At 24.6% G+C, this 24,603-nt stretch overlaps 1 protein-coding gene across 3 annotated transcripts; it reads left to right on the top strand.

Annotated features, from left to right (window-relative positions):
* The first annotated feature begins 5,323 nt into the window (after positions 1 to 5,323).
* On the top strand, positions 5,324 to 23,722 carry LOC122855323 (transcription factor Ken-like). Of its 3 annotated transcripts, none has more exons than XM_044156609.1 (6): positions 5,324 to 7,922; positions 20,197 to 20,487; positions 20,581 to 20,753; positions 20,841 to 21,080; positions 21,144 to 21,438; positions 21,529 to 23,722. In XM_044156609.1, the coding sequence occupies exons 2-6, from the start codon at positions 20,200 to 20,202 to the stop codon at positions 21,988 to 21,990; spliced, it is 1,458 nt and encodes a 485-aa protein (XP_044012544.1). In that variant the 5' UTR covers positions 5,324 to 7,922; positions 20,197 to 20,199; the 3' UTR covers positions 21,991 to 23,722. The 3 variants fall into 3 exon arrangements, with proteins under 3 accessions (XP_044012544.1, XP_044012546.1, XP_044012545.1); XM_044156611.1 differs by having other exon boundaries at positions 21,532 to 23,722; XM_044156610.1 differs by having other exon boundaries at positions 20,844 to 21,080.
* Positions 23,723 to 24,603: the final 881 nt, after the last annotated feature.

The following is a 24,603-nucleotide window of genomic DNA, read 5'->3' on the forward strand; positions in this document are numbered from 1 at the left end:
GCGTGACAGTGTGGATATCGTACAGTTGCAATTGCACAGGAGTTACCAACCTTGAAAATTATAAACCAGCTACATACATATTATCCACCTTCTTGTCACCTCAACACTAATATACATTTATGTATATATTATATATACACCACATTATATTTAAATGAAATACATTTATTAAAATTGTATGAAAAATAAAATTTTATTTCTTTTTTAAAAATATTGCATGAGTCAATTGTAATTAATTATATCATTCAACAATAAAAATAAAATAATAATTATATCCGGTAATGTTTTTTCTTTTTTAATATAATTTTGTTTCTTTTTTTTTTTTTTAAATAATTTTTTTGATTATTTCATGTTTAATTTTAGAATTTTTTATGTCAAAGAATTATTGTTGAATGGAAAAGTGAATTTTACAAGTTAATAGCTTGTGAAATATATATTTTTTTTTTAAAATTACTGATGTACATATGGATAAAAAAATATGAATGAATATATATTATACAAAAAATAATTTCAAAAGATAAATAAAGAAAACATTTTGCATATAAAATAATAATCATGTTAGAATAGAGTAAAAGGGATGTGGATTCTTTTTTTTTTTTTTGATATATGTATTAATAAATTTTTTTTTTTCTGTATATTTGTAAGAAAGGTGCAAGTGCGATTCAAATAATGTGGGAGGAAGTTGTGAATGAAGTATAGCTGGACAACGGAGGAAACGGAAGTCGAATTGAAGAAGAGGGAGGTACATTGGGTGAATTTATTTCAGCAAAAAATAATCTTCTTTTGCTTTATTTATTTATTTATTTTTTGTATATAAATATAGTCAAATTTTTTCGAAAAGATAAAAGTGAATGGAAGAAAAAAAAATACCAAGAAACTCAAAATGCTAAAAATTGGCATTATGATCTATTGGTATGATTAAAATTGTAAAATAATTTTTTTTGTCTAGCTTAGTTAAGCGCAATTTAGTTTTACGACTCTATTCTTTTTTTCATTTGCAAATTTTACCGTCAGTTATTTGTAAATCTTATTCTAATTTTATTTTCTCAGGCTACTGTATAGAGATAAGTATAAAAATAAAATAAACAATAGGTATATTATTAAAAAAAAATATAGATAAATATTTATGGTTTTGTAGAAATTTGTAATTAGTTAACTAATTAGTGGAGCTGAATATGAAGATAATATGATTACAACTTTTGATATTGGAAAAAAATAAAATTAACTGTAAAGGGTCGGAGTCGAATTCTATAGTCGGACCGACTCTGTTTGCATTATTCTTTGTTCTAACTCAACGCAACGTACGAAAACTCTAAAAATTTGTCAGTTTATACTTTAAATCATTGAGAAAACAATTGATAAATTTTTGATGTAATATGAATCTTCGGTATTAGGGAAAAAGAGAATTTGGCATAGGGTCAGAGTTGAGTTGCATGGTCGGCACCGACTCTTTTGCATTTATCTTCGTTCCAACTCAACAAAAAATATGAAGACTGTAAAAATTTGTCAGTTCATACTCTGAATCATTGAAAAGACAGCTGATAAATTTCTGATGTGATAAAAAAATTCGGTAATAGAGAACGAGAGAATTTAGCGTAGGGTCGGAGTTGAGTTGTATGGTCGGCACCGACTCTGCAGAGTCGGACTGTTTGGACTTTTCTTTGTTCCAACTTAAGGAAACATACGAAGACTCTAAAAATTTGTCAGTTTATAGTTTGAATCATTGAGAAGACAGCTGATAAATTTCTAATGTGATAAAAACCTCTGGTATTAGACTAAAAGAGAATTCGCCTGAGGGTCGGAGTCAAACTCGCGCAGTTAAGTCGTGCGGTCACCGACTCAACTACACTATCCCGTATACCAACTCAACGATTCATTCAAATGACTTGAAAATTTGAATGAATATACTTTGAACCATCTCAAAGACAGTCAATGAATTAATAAAGTGATTACAACAATCATTACCGGTAAAAACTTGAATTAAACCAAAGTCGAAAAAACCAAACGAACGAAAAAAATATTAACCGCACAAATATCGTAAAATTAAAATTAAATAACATATTCATTCTTGATTTTTATTATTATAATTTTCTTTTAATTATACTGCTAATATATAATATATTTTGAAAAATAAATAAATGATACATATGTGCAATAATAATAATTTATTGTACTGGTAATTTTGAAATATAATAAATTGAATGCAAGTTACTGTATATATGGATATGCACAAGTACATGTACATTTCCGTATACCAATTACGCATTGGTTGGCCTTCCGAGTGTGCATTTAATTTAGCTCAACTGTTCAGCGTCTACATTTAAAAAAAATAAATAATATAATATATATATAAGTCAGAAATAAAGCGATAACTCACATATTATAAAAAAAAAATTAAAAAAAAAATATTGTAAAATAATTTTATATGTATAAATTAAAAACTTGATAACTTTGATTATTATTAAACTCATTAATAATAATTCCATTAAATATTTATCATTATTTAATAATGTATTATATATATTTTTTTTAATATAATTATAAAAGTGTGAAATTCTTTAACAAGAAAAGCGTGAGAATTATAACAACCACAATTTTTTTAATTTAATTTTTTTTTTTTAATTCAATAAATTTATCTGTGCTCTAGATGTGTAAAAAAAATTAATTTATCTTATCATGTAGAAAATTTAAAATTGATAAGAAGAATGGAGAAAAAATAAAATTTAATTTTTTCATATATTATACGTTTATATTTTTCTTAATATAAAAAACAATTTTTAGAGAGGAGTTTAATTATAGATATTTAAAAAATGTATGTAGTAAATAAATAAAAGACCGGAAATTAAAAAAATAGTTTATATATATATATATTCATTTGATATGTATTAACCTTGAAAAAAAAAAATATAAAAATAAATTTTTCTTGGATTTAAAACTTGTAATTTTAGATAATATTCGACCTCACTTGTTCTTATCAAATATATATAAAATAATGAAGACAAAACACGTGTATCAAAACATTAAATTTCCCCACAAATAAAAATAATTTAAAAAAGTAAAACAGTCTCGAGGCCAACGGCAGAAATTTTCCGACCCAATTTCTCAAATTCTTTGGCAACAAAATCAACATCCTGCACACCCAAAAATGTTATATATATTTAGTTTAAAAATATAATTTTATTTTTCATTATTTAATACTGTGAATGAAATTATTAGCATTGATACTATCAAAACTATTGAATAATTTATCATCCAACATAATACAAAACAAAAAAATCATAAATAATTGTGTAATATGAAAATTGCAAATGAAAAATAGTTAAGTAAATTTGTGGCGCGTTAAAATATCGAGTGCCTGGATAGAAATAAAAATAGATCTAAACATATATGTACATGAAAAACAGTAGTAAGTTGTCATGTTAAAAAAATAAATAATATCCAGATCAAGTGTGCCAAGGGAAATGCCCTTAAATAATTTTTATCTTAAAAGAAGCAAAAAATAAAAATTATTATTGTAAAATATAAAAATAATAATAGTGAAAGGAATATTGCAGATAAAATTCAACGGAAAAGAGGATAAATGATAAAACGTCATAGTATATTTCAAGTGCTTTCATCATTGAATGAAAAGATCAGAGAGGAAGAGGAGGGTATGTACCTATATAGAAAATAAAAATAAAAAAAGATAAAAAAAAAATTGACCGACAAAACCGCAGTTGTATTAAATTCAGTTCACGTTACCGCATCAGGGCCAAATAAAAATATGAGAGTTTGATTCTCACAATATAAAATTGAAAAAACATATAAATTTGGATAGAAACGAAAAATTAAGAAAAATAAATAACTGAGAAAAATAATAATAGGAAGACTAGAAGGTTGTATAGAAAAAAAAAAATAAAAATAATAATAAATAAATAAATAAAAGTCACACGTAGTTGAAGCTGGCGCAGTGATGACGCGGTTGCCTAGACAAGAGTGCTATTTGTAATGTAATAGTTACGCGAGAGAGAGAGATAAAGATAATAAAAATAGAGAGAGAAAAAAAGAGAGAATAAAAGATTGAGTGTGGGGAGAAAGGGAGAGTAACTTTGTCGAGAGCAAAAAGCAGCGCACGAGGCTAAAGTTTAAAATATTATGGTGGGAGTGTCCGGTAGTATATACATTGTTGATGATGGTAGTGGGATTGGCTCTGGTGGTATATCTAATAGTACTGGTACTAGCATATGCTTAGAAATAAATAATAATAAAAGGATCACAATTCCCAAATGAGCTTAACAACTTTGACGAAAAAAAAAAAAAAAAAAGAAAAATAAAAGAAAATAGTGAAAGAAGAAAAAAAAAAAAGTCAAATCATCGTTGAACAATTGATGAAAATAATCCCTTTTTCATTGGAAAAAGTACTTTCTCCAAATCTTTCCATATGTATTTTTCAACCATTAATCAAACAGCATTAACTCAAAAATTTTATTATTATAAAATCGATGTATATAATTTTTTTAATTTTTTAAAATACAAATCTAATATATCATCTATATATACATGTATTTAAAGCTTCTCAGTATATATGTATATGATGATAATGATGATGATGATGATGATGATGTTGCATTAGTATCTGTTATTTACCCCTACTATTATTCTTAAATTCACCCGCCCTCTACCAGTTCTCTTGCCTTCATATTTCCCCCGCCCTATTGACACAAGTTTATTTTCTCTGTTACTCCAGTTGAGTAAAAACCTGACAACAAGTAGAAAAACTAATACATATACAGACATCAGTGAGATAGGTAGTAGACTTACAGAGTAAACTTGACTACTACCTACCTATAAACCTACCTCTTTAAACAAGGATAGAATTTATAGTTTTTCCAGTTGGTAAAGTTAGGGTTCTCTCACCCGCAGGTTTCTGCAAAAATTTCGAAAGAACGTGGTGTCAGTGAGGAATACAACATCAAAGACACCGGAATAAAAATTTATTGTAGTTGTTGTTTCTTGTTTAATTTTTTTTATTTATTTATTTATTTATAAATATTATTATTTATTTATTTAATAATATTTATCATTTAATAATTAACAAAATAAAGTATATTATTTTTTTTTTTAAATACAAAATAAACAAATTGTGACAAGTGTGGATTAATTTTTTGTATTTACATTTATTTATTTAATTTTTTCGGACTTTTCAAAAATATTCTCGACTATCAAAGTACCCGGGTTTATAAATCGCGCGTGCGCATTATTAAAAACGCATGCGCAACAGCTAGAAAGCGAAATCCGAGGGAAATATAATAAGGAGTGCGAAAGCGAAAGTGAGAATTAATCCAACCTCGGGAGTGAATTGTAAAAAAAAAAAAAAAAATAATAAATTTGAAAATAATATTTAAGAAAGAAAGAGAAAAAATAAAAGATATATAATAAATTCAAGTGAAAGCAAATATGGATAATTAAGAATAATATTTTGAATATTATAGTGAAGTGGATAAAAAAAAAAAAATAAATAAATAGACACAAAACTATGTATATAAAATAATAAAAGTTTTCAAAATTTTACACTAACATTTGTGTGGCATAGTGAGGCAAAAGTTTATGTGGCGCTGGTGTATATATATATATTATTATTTTTTTTGAGGTATATAGGAGAGAAGAAGTTGTGTAAGAGCTTGAAAGTAAAAGTTGAAACCGCGCCGACTTCATCGGTGACGGTGTGAGCGCGTTAAAATTCGATTCAAGCGACCAGACCCGAATATACCTTTCCATTTCATCGCTTTCGCTTTATCAAAAAAAAAAACACCAGATAATAACACAAATTTTTATAAAATTATTATCTATTTTTTTAATTGATCTCTGTGAATGATGCTCATCATCATCAGTAATTAAATGAAGTTAAAAAAAAATATATATATAACAAATAAACAAACATAATAAAAATTAATTTTGATAGACGAAAATTGATCGAATTTAGTATCTTCACGTGTGTTTGTCCTTGAAATAGAAGAGACGGGAGTGAAGAAAGCGGGGTAAAAAAATTATGTTATAGTGATGAAGAGCGGGAGTAACTCAAAAGATAGATACAAGAGAGGTGGAATTCTCGTTGATGATCCGCATTGCGTAACCGGAACGTAACGCGAGCCAACGTAACGAGCTAAAGAAAATATATATAAAAATTTATAAAAAAATAGAAAAAGAAAGAAAGACATTTGCAACGTGTCGAGGACGAGGACACTCGTTGACGTTACAGAGAGAATATAAAAAATAATATAAAAAAAATAAGGAAAAAATAAAAAAAAAAGCGTGATAACGCCACTGTGTTTTTTTTTTATTTTAAAATTTTTTTGCTCCGAAGAAAGACGAGTTTTCATTCTGTACAAAGTCACACGAGTAGTTAGACCACGATCTTCGACAACGCAACTTCCAAGCAAAGTCACGCACATACACAATATATGGCCCTCGACGATTATGGAATTTTAAGTGTTTCATTCAAGAACAAAAGATAATATTATAAATAAATAAAAAACAAGTGATTTATTTAAAAAATATATTTTTAAATTTTTAAAAATGAAAAATATTGATAAATTTTTGGCTGATAATTTAAATAAATATATGAAAAAAAATTTAACTATTATTATGAAGAGACAATAAATAAATAAATATAAAATTTTCATTTTACAACTAAAATAAGGAAGTGATAATATTTCGGAAGTCATGCTGATACTATTTTTGTGTTTATCTAATTTGACTTTTACTTTGGTTTAATATTATACCTTGGTAGTTTTGTGGCGTTTCGTAAAAGGGATTACAAAATCGACAAGAGGCCAGATATAAAAAAAAAAAAGAGAAAGAAATATTTATAATATATCCAAGCAAAGGAAACCAATGTGGGGAAAGTAAATGTGGCAGCGTTGATGTGTGACTTGAAGCAAACGTTTAGTGAAATTTTTCCCTTTTTTATATAAAAAAAAAAAACGAAAAATTTATACACAATAATTTAACAATATCAAAGACAAATTTAATAAAAAAAAAAAAATTAAATATAGTCGGTTATTTGTTGAATTAAAAGTATGCTTAAAAAGGTTAGCGGGATAAAAAAAAGTTGTGAAGAAAAAGGTAAAAAAGACACGCGAAAGGATAAGAGAAAGGAATAGTTAGGAGACTTCTTGCGCGAGTCCTTGAGAGTAACCAACGGGTAAAAGTGCCGAGCCACAGCCGGCTGACCCTGGAGAACACACGCCAGTCAGGGAGATACTGAAGAGGGAATATTTTTCAAACGTGTGTGTACAGTACAACCCGCCGACAGTGGCGGGTGTGACGAGTAAGAGACCAGAGGAAAAACTCCCAACAATTTTTCTTTTAAAAAAATAAAATAAATATAAAACAATTATTAACTTAATAATTTTTTTTTTTTTTTATTAATACAAATAATATAATTAATTAAATAAATAAATTATTGTGTTGTGCTTCACGCTTTGATCGAGATAAATATGGATTTAAAGTGAATCAACCGGAAGAAGAACAGTAAAATAATACAAACACACACAGGAAGTGACAGTGAAAGTGTCAAAAAGTTTTATTTAAATTCATAAATAAATTAATTCAATTAAGCAAAGTGTGTTAATGAAAATAAGTGAAGCTTTTAATTATTTTTAAGTGATTATCAAAATAATTTAAGTATATGGATCTCTTAGTGTCAATGTGTTTAGCAAATTTTAATACTCATAAATATATGGATCATCAGTGCATCGTTAAAATGTTCCGGAACTCTTCCAGAGAGTCCTAGTTTTTATTTATTTATATTATTATTATTATTGTTATATTATTGTTTCAATAATAATTGTTTAAAAAAGTGACAATCGGTAAAGAAAATTTATCGTCATACAGGATAATTATTGATGTCAGTTGCGTGACTGGACGGAGGATTAATCAAGGTGGGTGTTACTAAGAAATTTTTTTTTTTTTTTATGTAAAATTTATTTTCTAGTTTATTTATTATGACAAAAAAAAACAAACATAATAAAATAATTTATTAAATGTTTATAAACATTTGTAAATTAAAATTATTTAATCGTGTGTCGTTGACCTATAAATAATTTTATTTCATTGATAATTTATAAATAATATTAATATATAAATAAAAATATATATGCTTAATATCATTGCCAAGTATTTAAAATGTATATAAATGACCTCAAATTGATAAATAATGCATAATATATTGCATGCAATTTAAAGCTTATCAAAAATAAAAAAAAGTAAATGTAAAAGAAGCCGAGAAAAATTCTAACGATTACGTGCAACCTATAGAATTGCTAACAAGTTGACGCAAAGCTTACAAGATTACAAGAGTGATATTTACAATCTCATGAGTATCGACATAGGTACATTTAAAAATATATATATTATATATTTGTACATTAAATAAATTACACAAATAAATATAGCTAAAGTAAGTGAAAGTTTTCAGTGACAAAATCAACTTAATCGTTGAGCTGCATAAAAATCACAATCACAAAGAATAAAATGAATTTTTTAATATTATATTTGAAAAACTAATTATTACAATTATCATAATTTTTATCTAATTTATTGTTTGTTTGTTTTTTTTTTTTTTTTTCAATTTTAATAGTATTTGTTGTTGCTTTTGATACGTAGTTTTTTTAGTTATTAATGGAAAAACGAGGAAAAGTATTTACAAGGTCAAATACCGATATCGAAAATAGAAAAAAATAAAAACATTCTAGATAAGGATATATTTATTTTGCCATTATTATTATTAAAAACTTGATAAATAATTATCCACTTGTTCTATCGTTATTTGAAAATTAATTTTAAATTAAAAGTAATAAATAAATAAAAAGTAGCAAAAGTAAGACATTGAAAAAAAAAAAAAAAATACAGTCGATTTTTCTTTTGAATTATCAAATTATTTTCCAATATGGATAATAAAAAAAAAGGATAAAAAAGTAGTAGCAGTAAGTACGAGTCAGTCATTGAAAAAAGAAAAAAATGAAATAATTAATTTTTTTTATTTAAAAAAAAAAAAAAAAAATAGAAATAATAATTAAAAAAAAAAGCTTTTCAAAGTGTTTTTTCTTCACTAGAAATTAAAAAAAATATTTTAAATTGCAAATTAATCAATCGCATTTGAATTTGAAGAATTAAAACAAGTAGAATTAGTAAATATAGGTCAGACATTGAAAAAATCAATTAAAAAACTTTTTTATTTAAACTAACAAAAAAAAATATAAAAAAATTGAATTATCCTAGTTTTTTTTTTTTTTACCCTTTGATACTTATCATATACTCGACATAATAATTGTGGTTTAAAACTGCATACTCTTCGTGTCACTACAAATAATAAAATAAAAAAAAAAAAAAATACAAAATAATGCTCGGTATATTATAGGACGTCCCGGATTAAGAACATTGTAAGTATTATACTATGTCATTACACGTGTCAACTTTGTATAAATGGATTAAAATTTTTAAATATCATTTTTAATAACAAAAAAAAATATATTTACAAAATAAATATACAATAAAACTCAACACTTAATACGACAATTTTAATAAAATATTTGCATCAATTAAATACCATTCAAAAATAAATAAATATCATATTTATTTAAAATTAAAAATCAAAATTATCTTGTCAATTTGACACATTGTCTTCGAACATAAATATCTGATGATAAAAAAAATTAATAAATAATTTAAATCGATCATTTTTGTTGTGATATTATTAGCTCATGTGTTGAACAATTTTTTTTTTTTTATCATTATTATACAAACAATTAATTAACTTGTGTTTCGAATTATCTAATTAACACCATTTGTCACTTAAGTAAATACTCGATATATAAATTCTGATGTGTTGATTTTTTTTTTTTATAATTTTTTCCTAGAATCCTCTCTCAATCAAATTATACCGTTTATAATTTCAAACTTTCTCTTTGGTCTAATCGTTGTTTTTTTTTTTTCAAACACAAATTTTTTTATAATAATTTTTTTGTTTTTTTAAATTGACTTATCAATGAGTGATAAAGAAATACTATTATAAAAAAATTGATAAAAATCGTCTATCGATTATTTGTAATTCTTTGAAATAAGCTTTTTTTAAAAATTAAAATAGATACATGTTTACGAAGAATAAATTAGATGATAAAAATGGAGGATAAAAAAAAATGATTATTTAAATAATAATATAGATAATAAAAATAATAAAAATAACGTATTTGTCCGTCGGATGAGAGAAGACAACAACAATGTGGGAAAAGAGGAAGCTAATCAGGTAGCGGAGGTACGCTCCGATGAATCTCAGGGCCTTGAGAAAAAAAAACACACACACACTGATATAAATATTATTTTAAGTCAGTGTAATTTTAAAAATTTTTAATTGCAACTACATTTATACACTGTACATTCATTGCATTTTATGTGTAAATTCATACTCAAACAAATAAAATAAATAAATTATTCTCTGGCTCATTCGCATTTCTTTTTTCTCTTCAAGTCTTCTTAATTTTTTTTTTTTCAAATTGCTTCTGTGTCTTTTCATCACACATATAGTCTTGTAAGTTTAAGCCGACGGCAAACGAGTGATGGCCATGATCATTGAGAAAGGTACAACAGCAATGCGTGAGGAAGACTACTTTTTTTTTAAATACAAAAATAACCTGCACTTTGTTCATTCTCATTAATGCTCGATGGGAATCGCTGCATTAAATTGAATATATAATTAAAAATATTTTTTTTTTTTTTTTTATAAATTCTATTTTTTATTATTTATTTATAATATTTAATTAATTAATTAACATTATGAGGGACGAAAAAAAAAAAAAAAAAAATTATATAAAAAAAAAATCCTCAAGTGGGTGTGGATTTAAAATTTTTTTTATTTGGTCATACCCTTCCTCAAGTTTTTATTACAAACTTGTTTGTTAGTATCCGGACAATGTGGGTCATAGTGACGTTTTTTTTTTTTTTTCATTTTTTTTTCGGTCACTTTGTCAGTCTCTCCATTCAACTGACCAGTGGGTTACCCCCTCTTACATATTACCCAATTAGCGAAAGTGGTCAGGAACACTGACCCGCAAATATTTCAGTCAAACGTGTCAGTGGCAATTTTTTTTTTTTTTTTTTTATTATGTACTAACTATTATGCTTCAAAGAAAATTATGTTTATTTAATGCACGTGATCATGGGGTGTCTTAAATTACCTGTTGCTTCAAAGAAATAAAATTTAAATTTTCATCCCTTATTTATTTATCTTTTGATACTTTTGTTGTACCATAACAATGCTTTTAACTTATTAGCTATTTAAAAAAAATGATGATTCATCTGTCTGACTAACCCAAAGGTAATTAAATTCTCTCTTGTAATATTTTTATTATTGTTTTTTAATATCTTTGTTAGTTTATCAAAATTCAAGAATTTTTTTTTTTTACCAAGAAATATCATTTTTATGACTTTTTATATTTTTTTACATTATTATTGGAATATTTGATATGTATAATTTTTAATGTACAATAAATTGTTTATTTTATGATTTATAAATATTTTTTTTTTTTTTTAAATTACTGATGATGGGTGAATAATATTAACAGTGGGTAATTCTCATGGTGATTGTAAAAGTTAAAATGAATTATATGAAATATTTTATATTCACTGTGTTCCAATGACGAATGAAGCAAACATTGATAAACAAGGACAACTAGATTGTTGTAAGAACAAGGAAAAGAAGGAAAATAAATTTGAAAATGAAAAAAAAAAAGAGCAATATACCACGAGCACCCTTTCTACCTTCCCTTTCACTTTCATCAATCCGTGTTATATTCAGCCACTAGACTCGTTCTTACAACTTGAATATATCCGCCTCGCTGGTTTTTATATTTATATATATAAATAAAAATTCTTTTTACGTCTTATTCATTTTTTTATTTTTCTCTTTTTTCATTTTTTTTAAAACCCACAAGTTGAAAAGGATACAAACTAACTCACGAGACATATACTGCGATCTGTCTAGTTAGCAATTTTATTTTATTATTATTTCCCTTCATCTTTAAAAAAATAAAGAAAATAATATATTTTTTTTTTTATACCCTTCTATTCAATTGGTACTTGAAACGAGTTTATCCTAGTGTCTTGACTTGTTTCTTATTCTAGAAAAAAATTTTATCCAGGTGTTTTACGCATGCCTGGATCATATTTGTAACGAGAGATAAAATTTCTGAGTAATAAAACGATGAGCACATGGATATCCTCGATATGGTCTTGGTTGGGTGAATCATGTACCAGAATATTTAAAAGATAATAAAGAAAAACTACTAGCTGAATTACAAGTCTGCAATAATTTTTTTTCCAAGCAAAAACAATACAGATTTTTAAAATTGAAAATTTTTTTAAAGCTTTTTTCATTATTCATTCATTTAACAATTAAAAAAATTTTTTAGTTTAAAAATTAAGTAATTTGTGTTAAATCTGATTAATGTTGATTGTTGGAATATTAAATTTTTTTTTTTTTATTTTTTTTGCCAACGTCATTTTAGCGATAAGCATTATCGTGAATTGTTTAACGACCTTTCTCAACAATTTTTTTATTTTCGCAAGTCAATGCTTGAGAAAAAAAATAAAATAAATAAATAAATAAAAATATTATGACATTTGGTAAGAGAGTTTTTGCAAATGTTAAAAAATAAAAAAAATAAATATATAGTAACACTTATATATGAAATTTATTATACTCCGAAATACCATTATTTTAAACTAAAAGATAAAAATAAATAAATAGTTCATATTATCAATAAAACTCTATTTTTTTTTTCTTTTACAACCAATAAAAAAATATATATATAAGACACGATTTGAAAATATAAAAAAATTTATAAAAAATAAACTAAAATAATAAAAAAAATATCAAAATGTTTAAAAAGAAAAAACAGGTTATGAAATTGTATTTTACCTTGAGGTAAAATGACGCATCACAATATGTTTTTATGATTTTTTTTTGTCTTGATTGCGTGTGTTTGAAACTCAAAAAATATCAAATTTGATAACCTTTGAATTTATACTATTCATATTCACCCACATAGACTTATTTATTTATTATTTCTTTAAACTACTGCATTTTCCGGTGAGTGTTTGTTTAACATACCCGACCTCTTTTATTCTGTAACAGATCTCGCAATAGTCTCTCTTTCATGACACACGCTAATCATCCACGGTGCTTGTTTTGTCACCACTACAAACACACACATTGACCCAAATAAAATTATAAATATTATCTATAATATTTAAAATACCATATAATGATAACAAAAAAAAAACAAAAAATTAAATTATTTTTTAAATTATAAAAGCTGAGCCAAACAAATATAAAAAAAATAAATAATCATTATCATTTTTATAAAGTTGAAATATATAATTAAATATTATTAAAAAAAAAAAAAATAAATTTTAATTTAACACGAGGGCAATATCATTCAACTGGATATAAATTTAAACGATCCTCTCCGGAGGATATGCATCGCCACACTCTCACCACCTATAAAATCATATATATATTTAAGTAAAAAATAAACGATGATAGTCACGTTCCCCTACAGTGGATCCAAAATGTCTCTTATGCAATAGCTGATCAAAAAAAATAACTGCATAATATATACACACAACTACTGTCACAAATAAACCATCAACAAATTCTGAAGGGCAACAACAAAGAATTAAAAAATCAACATAATCATTGTGTGTCATTTTAATCAGCCCATTAAAAATCAACGTGTTGAAATTTTTAAAATACATATACATTTCATTTATTTTATTTTCAGGTCATTTTTAAATATTATATTTTAAAACACCTTGAAATCAATAAACAAATTTAATATTATAAAGCTTTTTTTTTTTTCTATTACAAAAAAAAATTTAAATTAAACAGGAAATAAAAAATTTTAATTTTCAATTTCTATAATATTTCATTGTAATATTAATTTTCTTTTTTATTCATTTTTCATTTCATTATCCTCACCCACATATAGACCCAAGTATCGTCACCTTACGTAAGAAATGATCGTGCTGCACGATACATAATAATGACGACGAGAAGAACACAAGAAGGAGAAATATATAAAATAAAATAAAATTGTTAAACATAAAAATGAGAGAGAGAGAGAAATAATAAAGAAAAAAAAAATTTATATATAAGGAATAATATGTGTGTATATAATCTTGTGAGGCCCATTGTAATCCTTTCACTTTTCGTCGTTATAGTCGTTATAATATTCCCACGTCCTGATGGCAACGAGATCTCCTTATTTTATTCGAACGATTCTCGTCCTTGATGACTCCCTTTTTTTTTTTTTTTTTATTATTCTATTATTTATAATAATTTTAATAATAAAAATTTTCTCTCTATATATAAATAGATATAATTTTTAAATGCAAACAAAGAAAAGGAAGAATAAGATGATAAAAAAAATATATAAAAATTTTTTAAGGACAATGAGATATATATTTTTTTGTGGTTTAGTTGTGACAAGGTGCGTCCATGTCAGCTGGACAAGTAACATATATTGTGGGTGGGTTTAACAATATGACATTTGCACAAGAGCATTTGTGTATTTTAACTCTTGTCATATCAAATCATCCGTTACATCTCAATTATCTTTTATTAATTAACCTATATATTATTATTTATATTATTATGTTTATATTTTGTAGAATTAAATTATTTTTTTTGTAATTATAATTATATATTTATATATATCAAGTATAATATTAAGTACAAAGATTATTAATGATTGAAATAAAAATTAATTCATCTTTCTATGTGTGTTGAGTTGTAATGAATATATGTTTGTCTATTTAATCCCCACTTGATGGAAATAACTCTTTTAACCCCCTTCTCTAATTTAAACACATTAAAGATGCTATATGCATTGAGGCCTTGGATGGTACGACGCAATGAAAATGATCGACATAGTTTAAAAAGTGCATTATAAAAAATCGACATTATTACACTTTATCATATACAATTGATTAATTTTTCCTTGGAGACAATACAAATATAACAAATAAATAAATAGATTAAATAACAATTTATCATTTTATTTATCAATTTATATTGTAAATTAATATATGTTTTTTGAGCTTAGAAAATTCATAATTGACTGACTAAAAATTTCAAGTATATTTTGAAAGGAAAGTTTTATTTCGTATCTGTTTATTAGAAATCTAAAAATTATTATAGTTATTTGTTTAAATAAAGAAGGAAAAAATTTAAAACATAATAAAAAATATATATTTAAACTGTGATGCCCTTCAGAATAATAATGATGAAACATTTGTCGATTAAAAAAAAAAAACATGATTGTTCTTATATAATAGATCATATAACTAGCAACTTTATTCGGTTTAACTCTCCATTTGATGTTCAAAGAAACGCCTACATGTAAATGTTTCTCTTCATCACGTAGAAAAATAAAATAACAAAATTAATATATATAGAGTTAGTTGGTTGGATGATTTAACTCTAGTGCAAGTGCATAGAGTTAGTTGCAAAGTGAAATTGTATTGGTGCACGTGGAAGGGAAGTAATCATGATGATGATGATGATGATGATAGAGACTAGTTATAATGTTGATGATGGAGGCCACACGAGTCAGCCTCAAAAGGCTTTTTACTTATGACCTTGAACGAAATTTATCATTCATGTTTCTTTATAACTGCAATATGCATTTACGAAGAAAATGCATTAATGATGTGATCACGTTATTCATATTATAAATTCATATATGATTTTATTATCTACAAATTATTTTATTAAATAATAAAATAAACTATTTATTTTTATTAATGGTTTTAAATAAATTTCATAGTTATTTGTATTTTGAATTATTTGAATTTATTTTTTTTTGAATCATTCAATAACTTTGTGTGTGGTAAATGTTTTTTTTTTTTTTTTTTTGTAAAAAAAAAACAGAGAAAGAAAGATAAATGTCCGACAGATGGATGTTTATATATAAAATTCTTCAAAGAAAAGATGACCCAGTGACACAAGAATTTTGAACATAATAGAATTAAGGTTTTGTAGATTAATTGTGCTAATAAATCAGAAAATAAAATATACATTGAAATTTTTAGATTCAATGATCAGATGAAATATTGAATTTACAATAATAGAATGTCATTTATAAAAATAAACAAATACGTAAATAAATAATTAAACAAAACTCGTTAAAAAAAAAAAAAATAAATAAATAATTATTTTAAATAATTTTTTTTCTTCTAAATACATAAATAAATAAAAAAATTTACAAGGCACTTAGGCACTTATTACATCACATAGTTAAAATGAAAAAAAAAAAAAAATATATAAAATAAAAAAATACACTGACAATTATACCTTTCAAATCATTTGAAACAATCATGGTCACGTAAATAAACTTATTGTCAGATTTTATTTCAAGGACTTTTTATAATTTTCCAGATTTCTTTTTTTATATATTTTATTAGTGACTCAAAATGAATAGACATTTATACCTGTTTTTTTTTTTTTACATGGTCCTGATTGTGTATTGTGTTGCTCAATGAAAGTGGTGACTCGATCCACGAAAAAATAAATAAATTTAAAAAAGAAAAAATAGAGCGGAAATGTCGGGCCCGTAACGAGTAATTTCAGTATCTATATACACATTGCTCAATTTATAAACAGTGTATATATATATGCCTCACCTTAATCATCAGTTGAATAATCGTAATCATAAATATACGCCCTAAAAAAATAATCAGTTCACCTCAATAATAAAAAATCATCATATTGTCTAGCTTGTTAATCTAAAGAAATCAATTTTTAAATTAAAAAATAAGCTACTAAAATAATTCTTAATATTATTTTTATATATTTATTTATGGAGAATGAAAATGAATATATAAACAGTCCCCTGGTAATGTACATTAACATATATATATGTATATAAACGCATTTTCATTTACCGCGACATTTGCGTAACCCAGATTTAGCCATTGTTCGATTCAATGGTTGATCGTAACGTCCGCCATTCGACAAAGATTACAATGAGTAAACTCGTGTGCTTGTTCTATATATTTTATTTATATATACACACACACAATACCAACACATGTATTTAAAAAAAAAAATTGAATATTTACTTCCACGTGTAATATATATACGGGTAATCTTTTTTTGATAAAACGATGTGTCATCATACCTTAACAGTAAAATTTACAGAAAAATAAAAATATAAAAAAAAATATCAAAAGTCATGAACTTTCTCTTATATTGTTTTACTCAATGCTTATATTATTTTTTAAATTTATCAAACAATATCTAGCCTAAATGCATAATAAAGTGTCTTTTGTAAAATTAAAAAATGAAAAAATAAAATTCCCATTGATTTATTTTAACTTTACACAATTTAACATGATATTAGAATACGAAAGTTTAAATTGATAAATTGTCTGACTGACATTACACGATTTTGTAAATATTATTTATTATTATTATTATTATTAATAATATTTTTTTTTTTTAATTTTAAAAGCAACCCTCGTTGTTGATTTTAACCCGATACAATAAATTTTAAAATACAAAAAAATAATGTGTGTGTTGAAAGATATCAACAGGTGGTTAACTAGTTGAACACGAGTTAAAAGTGAGTGGGATTTTTTGTGTTATGTAATAATACAGTAATAATATCACATCATTTATCATTTTAATGGTTATCAATTTTACAAATACTGTATATAATATTTATTAAATATAATATACTGTAAATAATAATTGTCACTTTTTCTTTTCTTTTTTTTTTGCGATGATTTTTATTGTAAATTGACTCTGTAAATTTCCATTTAATATTGTGAATAATAGAATTTACGGGATTATATTTAAATATCAATAGAAAAAATGGTTAATAATATAAAAAAAAAAAATGATATTTGTATGGAATGTTAGATGTGTTGAAATAAATTTACCGACTGCAGGCCGCACCTGATAACTTGTAGGTAGTTTTTTTATTAAAATAGAGTGCAGCACCTGCAGAGTAAAAGGTATCACTGGGTATCACGAAGAAAAGTAGGAGTGGTATATAAAAATTTAAATAAAATAAAAGGCCCCAAGTCTCCTCCTACACAAATATTTTGCGTGCGCGCAACTTTATCCCTCTTAAAAAAATTTCTCAACGATCTATTGATCTATTGCACACGCGCAGTAAAAAACTCAAGGCCCAAACATTAAAAATGTAAAAATAATAGTAATATAAAAAATAAAAAAAAAGAAGACGAAGAAAGACTTGTTGCGCTGCGTAATCCTGACAATTGACCCTGAACTTCAGGTGCTATATAATATCACCTTGGATGCCGCAGTAAATACGATCATTCAGTTAACAACAATTTCCTTATTCAGTTATTTTTTATATATGAGAATTAATGATTTATAACCTATGCATAATATTAATAGTTTAAATAATTATATTCTCATATATATATATATTTCAAGGATTATTATCATTTTAATATTTTTAAAATAAATTTATAATAAATGTGTCATAATATCATCGTTAGTTTTCATCAGAATTCCTCTCTATTCTCAAGATCATAACGTGAGAAAGTAAATTGGCATTTTCCTTATTTTTATTATAAAACAACAATATTACTTAATATATTATTTTGTCTATGCAATCGCCGCATCATCATGAAAATAATATTAAAAATATATATTCAGAAATTAGAATTATAATTTTATTTTCTTCTTTTTATTTCTTATTATTTTTTAATATAACTACTATGCACTCAATTATAAAAAATAATTATTATTATTAATCAAATATTATTTAATTTTTTTTTGTTGTGCTTTTAAGCTTTTTCATGTAAATAATTATGATAACTTCCCGTTGTCTTTGTGCATATATAGCTTTATTTTTTTTTTCACCTTGATAAATAATTATATCAGACATGACCAGCACATATGAATATTCATATTAAAAATATGAAAAAAAAATTAAACTCAATATTATGCACATAGCTAAAAGGTTGTTTAGCTCAATGAAATTAATTTTAAAGAATTAATCAAATTGACATATTATAATATTTGTACTTGAAGTTTTGAATTAAAATATTTTTTATTTAATATAATTAAGTATATTAGTGTGTGATTGTTTTGTTGATTTTTATTAATCCTATTTGTAGAATAATAAAAATTTATAAAAATGCATAAAATGTAGGTGTTTTTTATTTATTTATTTATAATAAATATAAATAAAAGTATTTGTGACGGCAACTTCGTGACTCTTACTCAAGGTCTTCCCCTTTCCAATTCTGTGGCGATCGAAGGTCACATATTCATTGCAATAACGACAATGTTATTATATATTATCATAAAAATATATAGATACAAAATATATGACAATTGAGAATTATATACTCTTGAAATTTACACTACCACAAACATATAGAGTGGAGTAAATATTTTTAATTTTCACGACGTATTTATAATAATTTTTTCATATTTTTTTAAATAAACTTTTGCTTGTCGTTAGCGTGACAATGTCAAAGACAGATAAATATTATATTTTCTACTGTGATAATAAAGGTAATAATAAAATTGAATATTATTATATATATTTTTTTAATATATAAATGACAATGATAAAATAAAAAAATAAAAAAAACTTGTCCTTCAATTTGTGTTTAAAAAAATTATTATAATAATAATTTCATTGTACTGATTGAGTATCAGTGACAAAAAACAAAAAGAAAATAAAAAAAAAAAAAATTTAAACGACTTTATTTTCTGCATAATATTATGTTATTACAGTTAATTCATCAATCTAACAAATTGACCTCCCTCTAAAGATATATCCCGGAAAATTACACCCTAATGAATCATAGAGAAACATGTGTGATATTAAGTAAAGTATTTTTCTTTTTTTCCATTTAAATTTGCAACATGCTGAGCAAAAAAAAAGCCTATAAATTAAATATCTTATGCAATAAAAATAAAATGTAAAAGAAAAATATTTTTAAAACTTGCTACAAATGATGTATGATCAATCAATCAATTCTTGGTTATTAAAAAATCAAGTGCTAGTATGATAGATGATAAATTATAGACAGGATGTTGATTAAAAAAAAAAAAAAGAAGCATGTTTTTTTAAATTGTATATTTATAATTATTTTCTTACCTTACAGACGATGTATACAGACGGTCTACTGACACTCCATTATGGGAAACATCCCGCAACATTGGCTGCTGAAGTTGGAGCATGGTATGCTGGTGATCGTCATGTTGACGTTACACTTGCATGTGATGATGGTTCAGTTGTTCGAGCCCATAGAGTTGTATTAGCTGCTGCAAGTCCATTATTAGCTAATTTACTTTGTAATGAAGCACTTGATCATGTTGTTCATTTATCTGGAGTCAAAAAAATACAATTAAATCATTTACTAGAATTTTTATACAATGGTGAAGCACTTATACCAGTAAGTAAAAATTATCATTATTAAAAATAACATAATTAAGTTATTTTTAAAAACAATTATTGTGTCATATATTACAGTATATATTAATTTTAGTCAACAGAGCTGACACCACTGAGAGAATTATTTGAATTATTACAAATAAAATCAGAATTATTTGATCCAAATCAACCACAAACATCAACTGATTCTGAATCATTGAGAATACCAACACCACATCCATCAGATAGTCAAGAAAGTTCAAGTTATGAATCACAATATGACAGCAGGTAAATTATTTTCAAAATTAAAAAACAAAATACAAATATACAATTGTTTTTCGTACTAATAATATTTGTTTATTTTTTTTTTTTTAGTAGACAATCAAATAATCCAGCAGATTGTTGTTCAGTTTTAATAAAAAGTGAAGGTTGTGATGAAGAGGATAATGAGCAAGATGTTGATGTTGAAGGTGTTGAAAGTGATGCTATACATTCAGATAATAGGGAAAGTAGTATTGAACCACCAAGAAGAAGGGACAGTTCAGATCCAGTTAATTTAAGTCTTAATTCTGGTACCTCATCAAAAAGTGATAGTTCTCATGATGCAAGTCATAGGTAATTAATATAAACAAACAATAAATTTATAATAAATAAATAATATTTAATTTTTATTTTTAGACCAGAAAAAACACTTTTAGAAAGAAGAGAATCATTAGAAGAAGCAGAAGAAAGACGAAGACAGCTAGCAGCAAGATTATCACTTGGTCTTGAACCAGGTAAAAGAAAACCCGAAGAAATACCAATACCAATACCAGCTGAAGCATATGTTGTAACACCACATCGTAAAAGACGACCTGGTTTTCACAATGCACCAGCACAAAATCCAGCTTTTGTACCATTTAATCCTGGTTTTGAAACACCAAGAAGACTGGCAGCACCACATCCACTTAGTGTATCAGCACCACCATATCTGGTATGATTAATTTAATTTTTTTTTCATTAAAATTTAAACAAGATTCAAGAAGACAATTAATATTAATTTTTTGGATTTGTGTTTTTTTAGCAGGACAGATCATTAACACCACCAGGTGGTTCACATAGACCACCAAGTGCTGATCCAGCATCAGTATCAAGTATTGAACAACCTTGGGGTGCATGGGCATTACCACCAGCAAGAGCACCACCACCATCATCACATGATGATCAACCAAAATGTAATCCAGTTCGTGAATATCGTTGTACATATTGTGGTAAACAATTTGGAATGTCATGGAATTTAAAAACTCATTTACGTGTACATACAGGTGAAAAACCATTTGCATGTCGTTTATGTGTTGCAATGTTTAAACAAAAAGCACATTTATTAAAACATTTATGTTCTGTACACAGAGGTGTTATTGCTGCACCAGATAATACATTTTCATGTTGTTTTTGTTCATTAAGTTTTGATAGTTTACAAGAACTTATACGTCATTTATCTGGACCACATAATAATTTATTACTCAGTAAAAATTTACATGACTAACGATGGCATTAAAGCTCATCGAGCGAATTTATCCAAATAATTTAATACAAGTAATACTGAATTTAAAATCAGCTCTTTATTTTTCATTTTTTTTTTTATCTTGTATTTTACAATAACTTTTCGCTACGATAGCTTTACATATTTATGTCATGTTAACAAAAAAATAGGACAAAAAATATACAGTGATATATTGTTAAACAAGAAAAAAAACAACAAATAAGAAAATAATAATTACAAAACAAAGGAAATAATAATTTTCAGTTTACTAATTAAAAATCAAGAACTTTGAAAATTTTTATTTATAAGTAAAAATAAAATAACAACATCCAATCAAGGAATAAAATTGATTATAGTTTGTAATGAATGTATTGATAATGATTAATGAGTAACGAGTATGTGAGTGAGAATAAATGAGTAGTGTTATAAAATTAATAATAAAAATAATTAAAAAAAAAAAACCAATAGTATAAAGTATTTGAAGTAATAGATAGCATTGAGGAAAACGAGGGGTTTAATAGCATAATGATTTTTATTATTATTATTGTTTTTAAAATTCAATTTTTTATAAATTTCATAATAAATAAAATAAATTCCACAATATTGTGACTTTAAAAGTGAATGCAATAAATTCCCCTCGTTAAAAAAAAAAAAAAAAAATACAATAATAAAATTTTATACAATCCTCATTTATTTTGTAAATAATGTTAAATAATTATAGATAAAAATATATTAAAAAATGAATATTATTATTTATTTAACATCTTGAAAAGGGACCAACCGACTTTCCACCGATTTTTTGTTTTAAGTATTTAAGTTTTTAGTAGATTTTTTTTTTTTCTGCCCGTCGTTGCTGTGTTTAGATATTTTTTTTTTTTTCTTTTTTTTTTGTCTCATGTGTAAGTTTGTTTGTTATTTTAATTAAGTAATAATATAAATTAATAAAAATTAAACAAAGTAATAAAACATTATCCACCGACAACCACCGATTTTTAGTTTTTTTTTTTTCATTTTTTTTTTTTTATATATAAGTCTATGACTAGAAAGAAATTAAAAGTAAAAAAAAGAAAAAAAAATTGTTGTTTGAAATTATTATTATTATTTATAGATAAAAAAAAATAATTGTTAATGATGACCTTGGCGAAGCGAGTGCCTTGTCATGTGGGTCCAAATTTGGTTGATTGGGCAGTGATTTCATGTGTTCATAGACTAGATTTTACGAAAGTATACACCTGCTTAATAAACGTCAATATTAATAATTAACGTAAGCAGGTTATTTACAATAATAATAATTGAGATTATCTCAGCTTTTTTTTTTTTTTTTTCTAGTTTTTACAGTAATATTTAAGTATCAATTTGACGCAGGACGTCAAATTAATTTCTTCTTTTTTAAGCTGCCTTTGGCTCGGTTAGAATTGTTTTAATTTTTTTCTTTAAATTTTCATTAAATTTTCTTTACTTTTATGTAAATTAAAATTCACTGTTTTTAGTTAAATAATTAAGTAAATGACAAAATAATAATAGCGCACATTTTGTAAAAATTATTTTAAATTTTTCTTTTTATTTTCAAGCAGTACACCAAAGATTTTGTTCGTAGGGCTATTCGAATGTGTAATAGTAAGTTATCATTTCTCTTTGTTTGTAATTTATGAAAATAATAAATAATGCCGAATTTCACAATGTAACGAAAAAAAAGACCACAAATAATAATTAAAATTTAAAATGAAAAAAAAAACAACGTCGAGACCTGAGAAAATAAAAAAACATTGAATGAATTTGATACAATGCCTACGACAGATCGCTGTACACGCATAATTTAATTAGAAAAAAAATTAAATAAATAAATCAACAAAGAATAAATAAATATTGGATGATACCCAAAATATAAATATTCCTTTTCCCAATGAATGAAACATAAAAAAAAAAAATACAACGAAGTTTTAAAAAATCTGTAAATGTGTGATATTTGTAATTTTTTTTTTTTTTTAATTAACATTAATGAAAGATCAGAAATTGACGAATAATATGCACAATAATATGCAGTTGTAATTGGCAATTTAATTAGCTATTAAAATAATTAAAAACAGTCAAATTTATTTATGCGTTTGATTATTCAAGTATCAACGAGATTTAAATATCTATAGTTAAAAATTCAAACGAGCATTAATACTATTTCTACTTATTTTATTAACTAATTAATCATTTTCAACTGCGCCACAACAACAGTGAATGCAATGTGATACTAAATAATAGTAATAATTAATAATTAAAATAATGTAATTATTTTTAAGGGTATCAACATCACGACGGGCAACGAAATAATACCAATAATTCACAAATTGTGATTAATATTGTTTTAAATTTAAGATAGAATTAAATTAATATACAATTAATAAAAAAATTTAAAAAAAAAAACATTATTTTGACGACATTTCATTGTATAGATGCACGAAAAAAAAAAATAAACTCGCCCAGTAATTTTTGATAGTAACTTTTCGTCGAACATTTCGATTACTATAAAAATTATATAATTTAAAATTTTGTAAAAGAAAAAAATTATGGGCCTTGTTAAAATACTTTATTAAAAGAATAATTTTTGCATTATATTGCTAAATT

Source organism: Aphidius gifuensis, linkage group LG4 (genome assembly GCF_014905175.1).
Source record: "Aphidius gifuensis isolate YNYX2018 linkage group LG4, ASM1490517v1, whole genome shotgun sequence".
Lineage (NCBI taxonomy): Eukaryota > Metazoa > Arthropoda > Insecta > Hymenoptera > Braconidae > Aphidius > Aphidius gifuensis.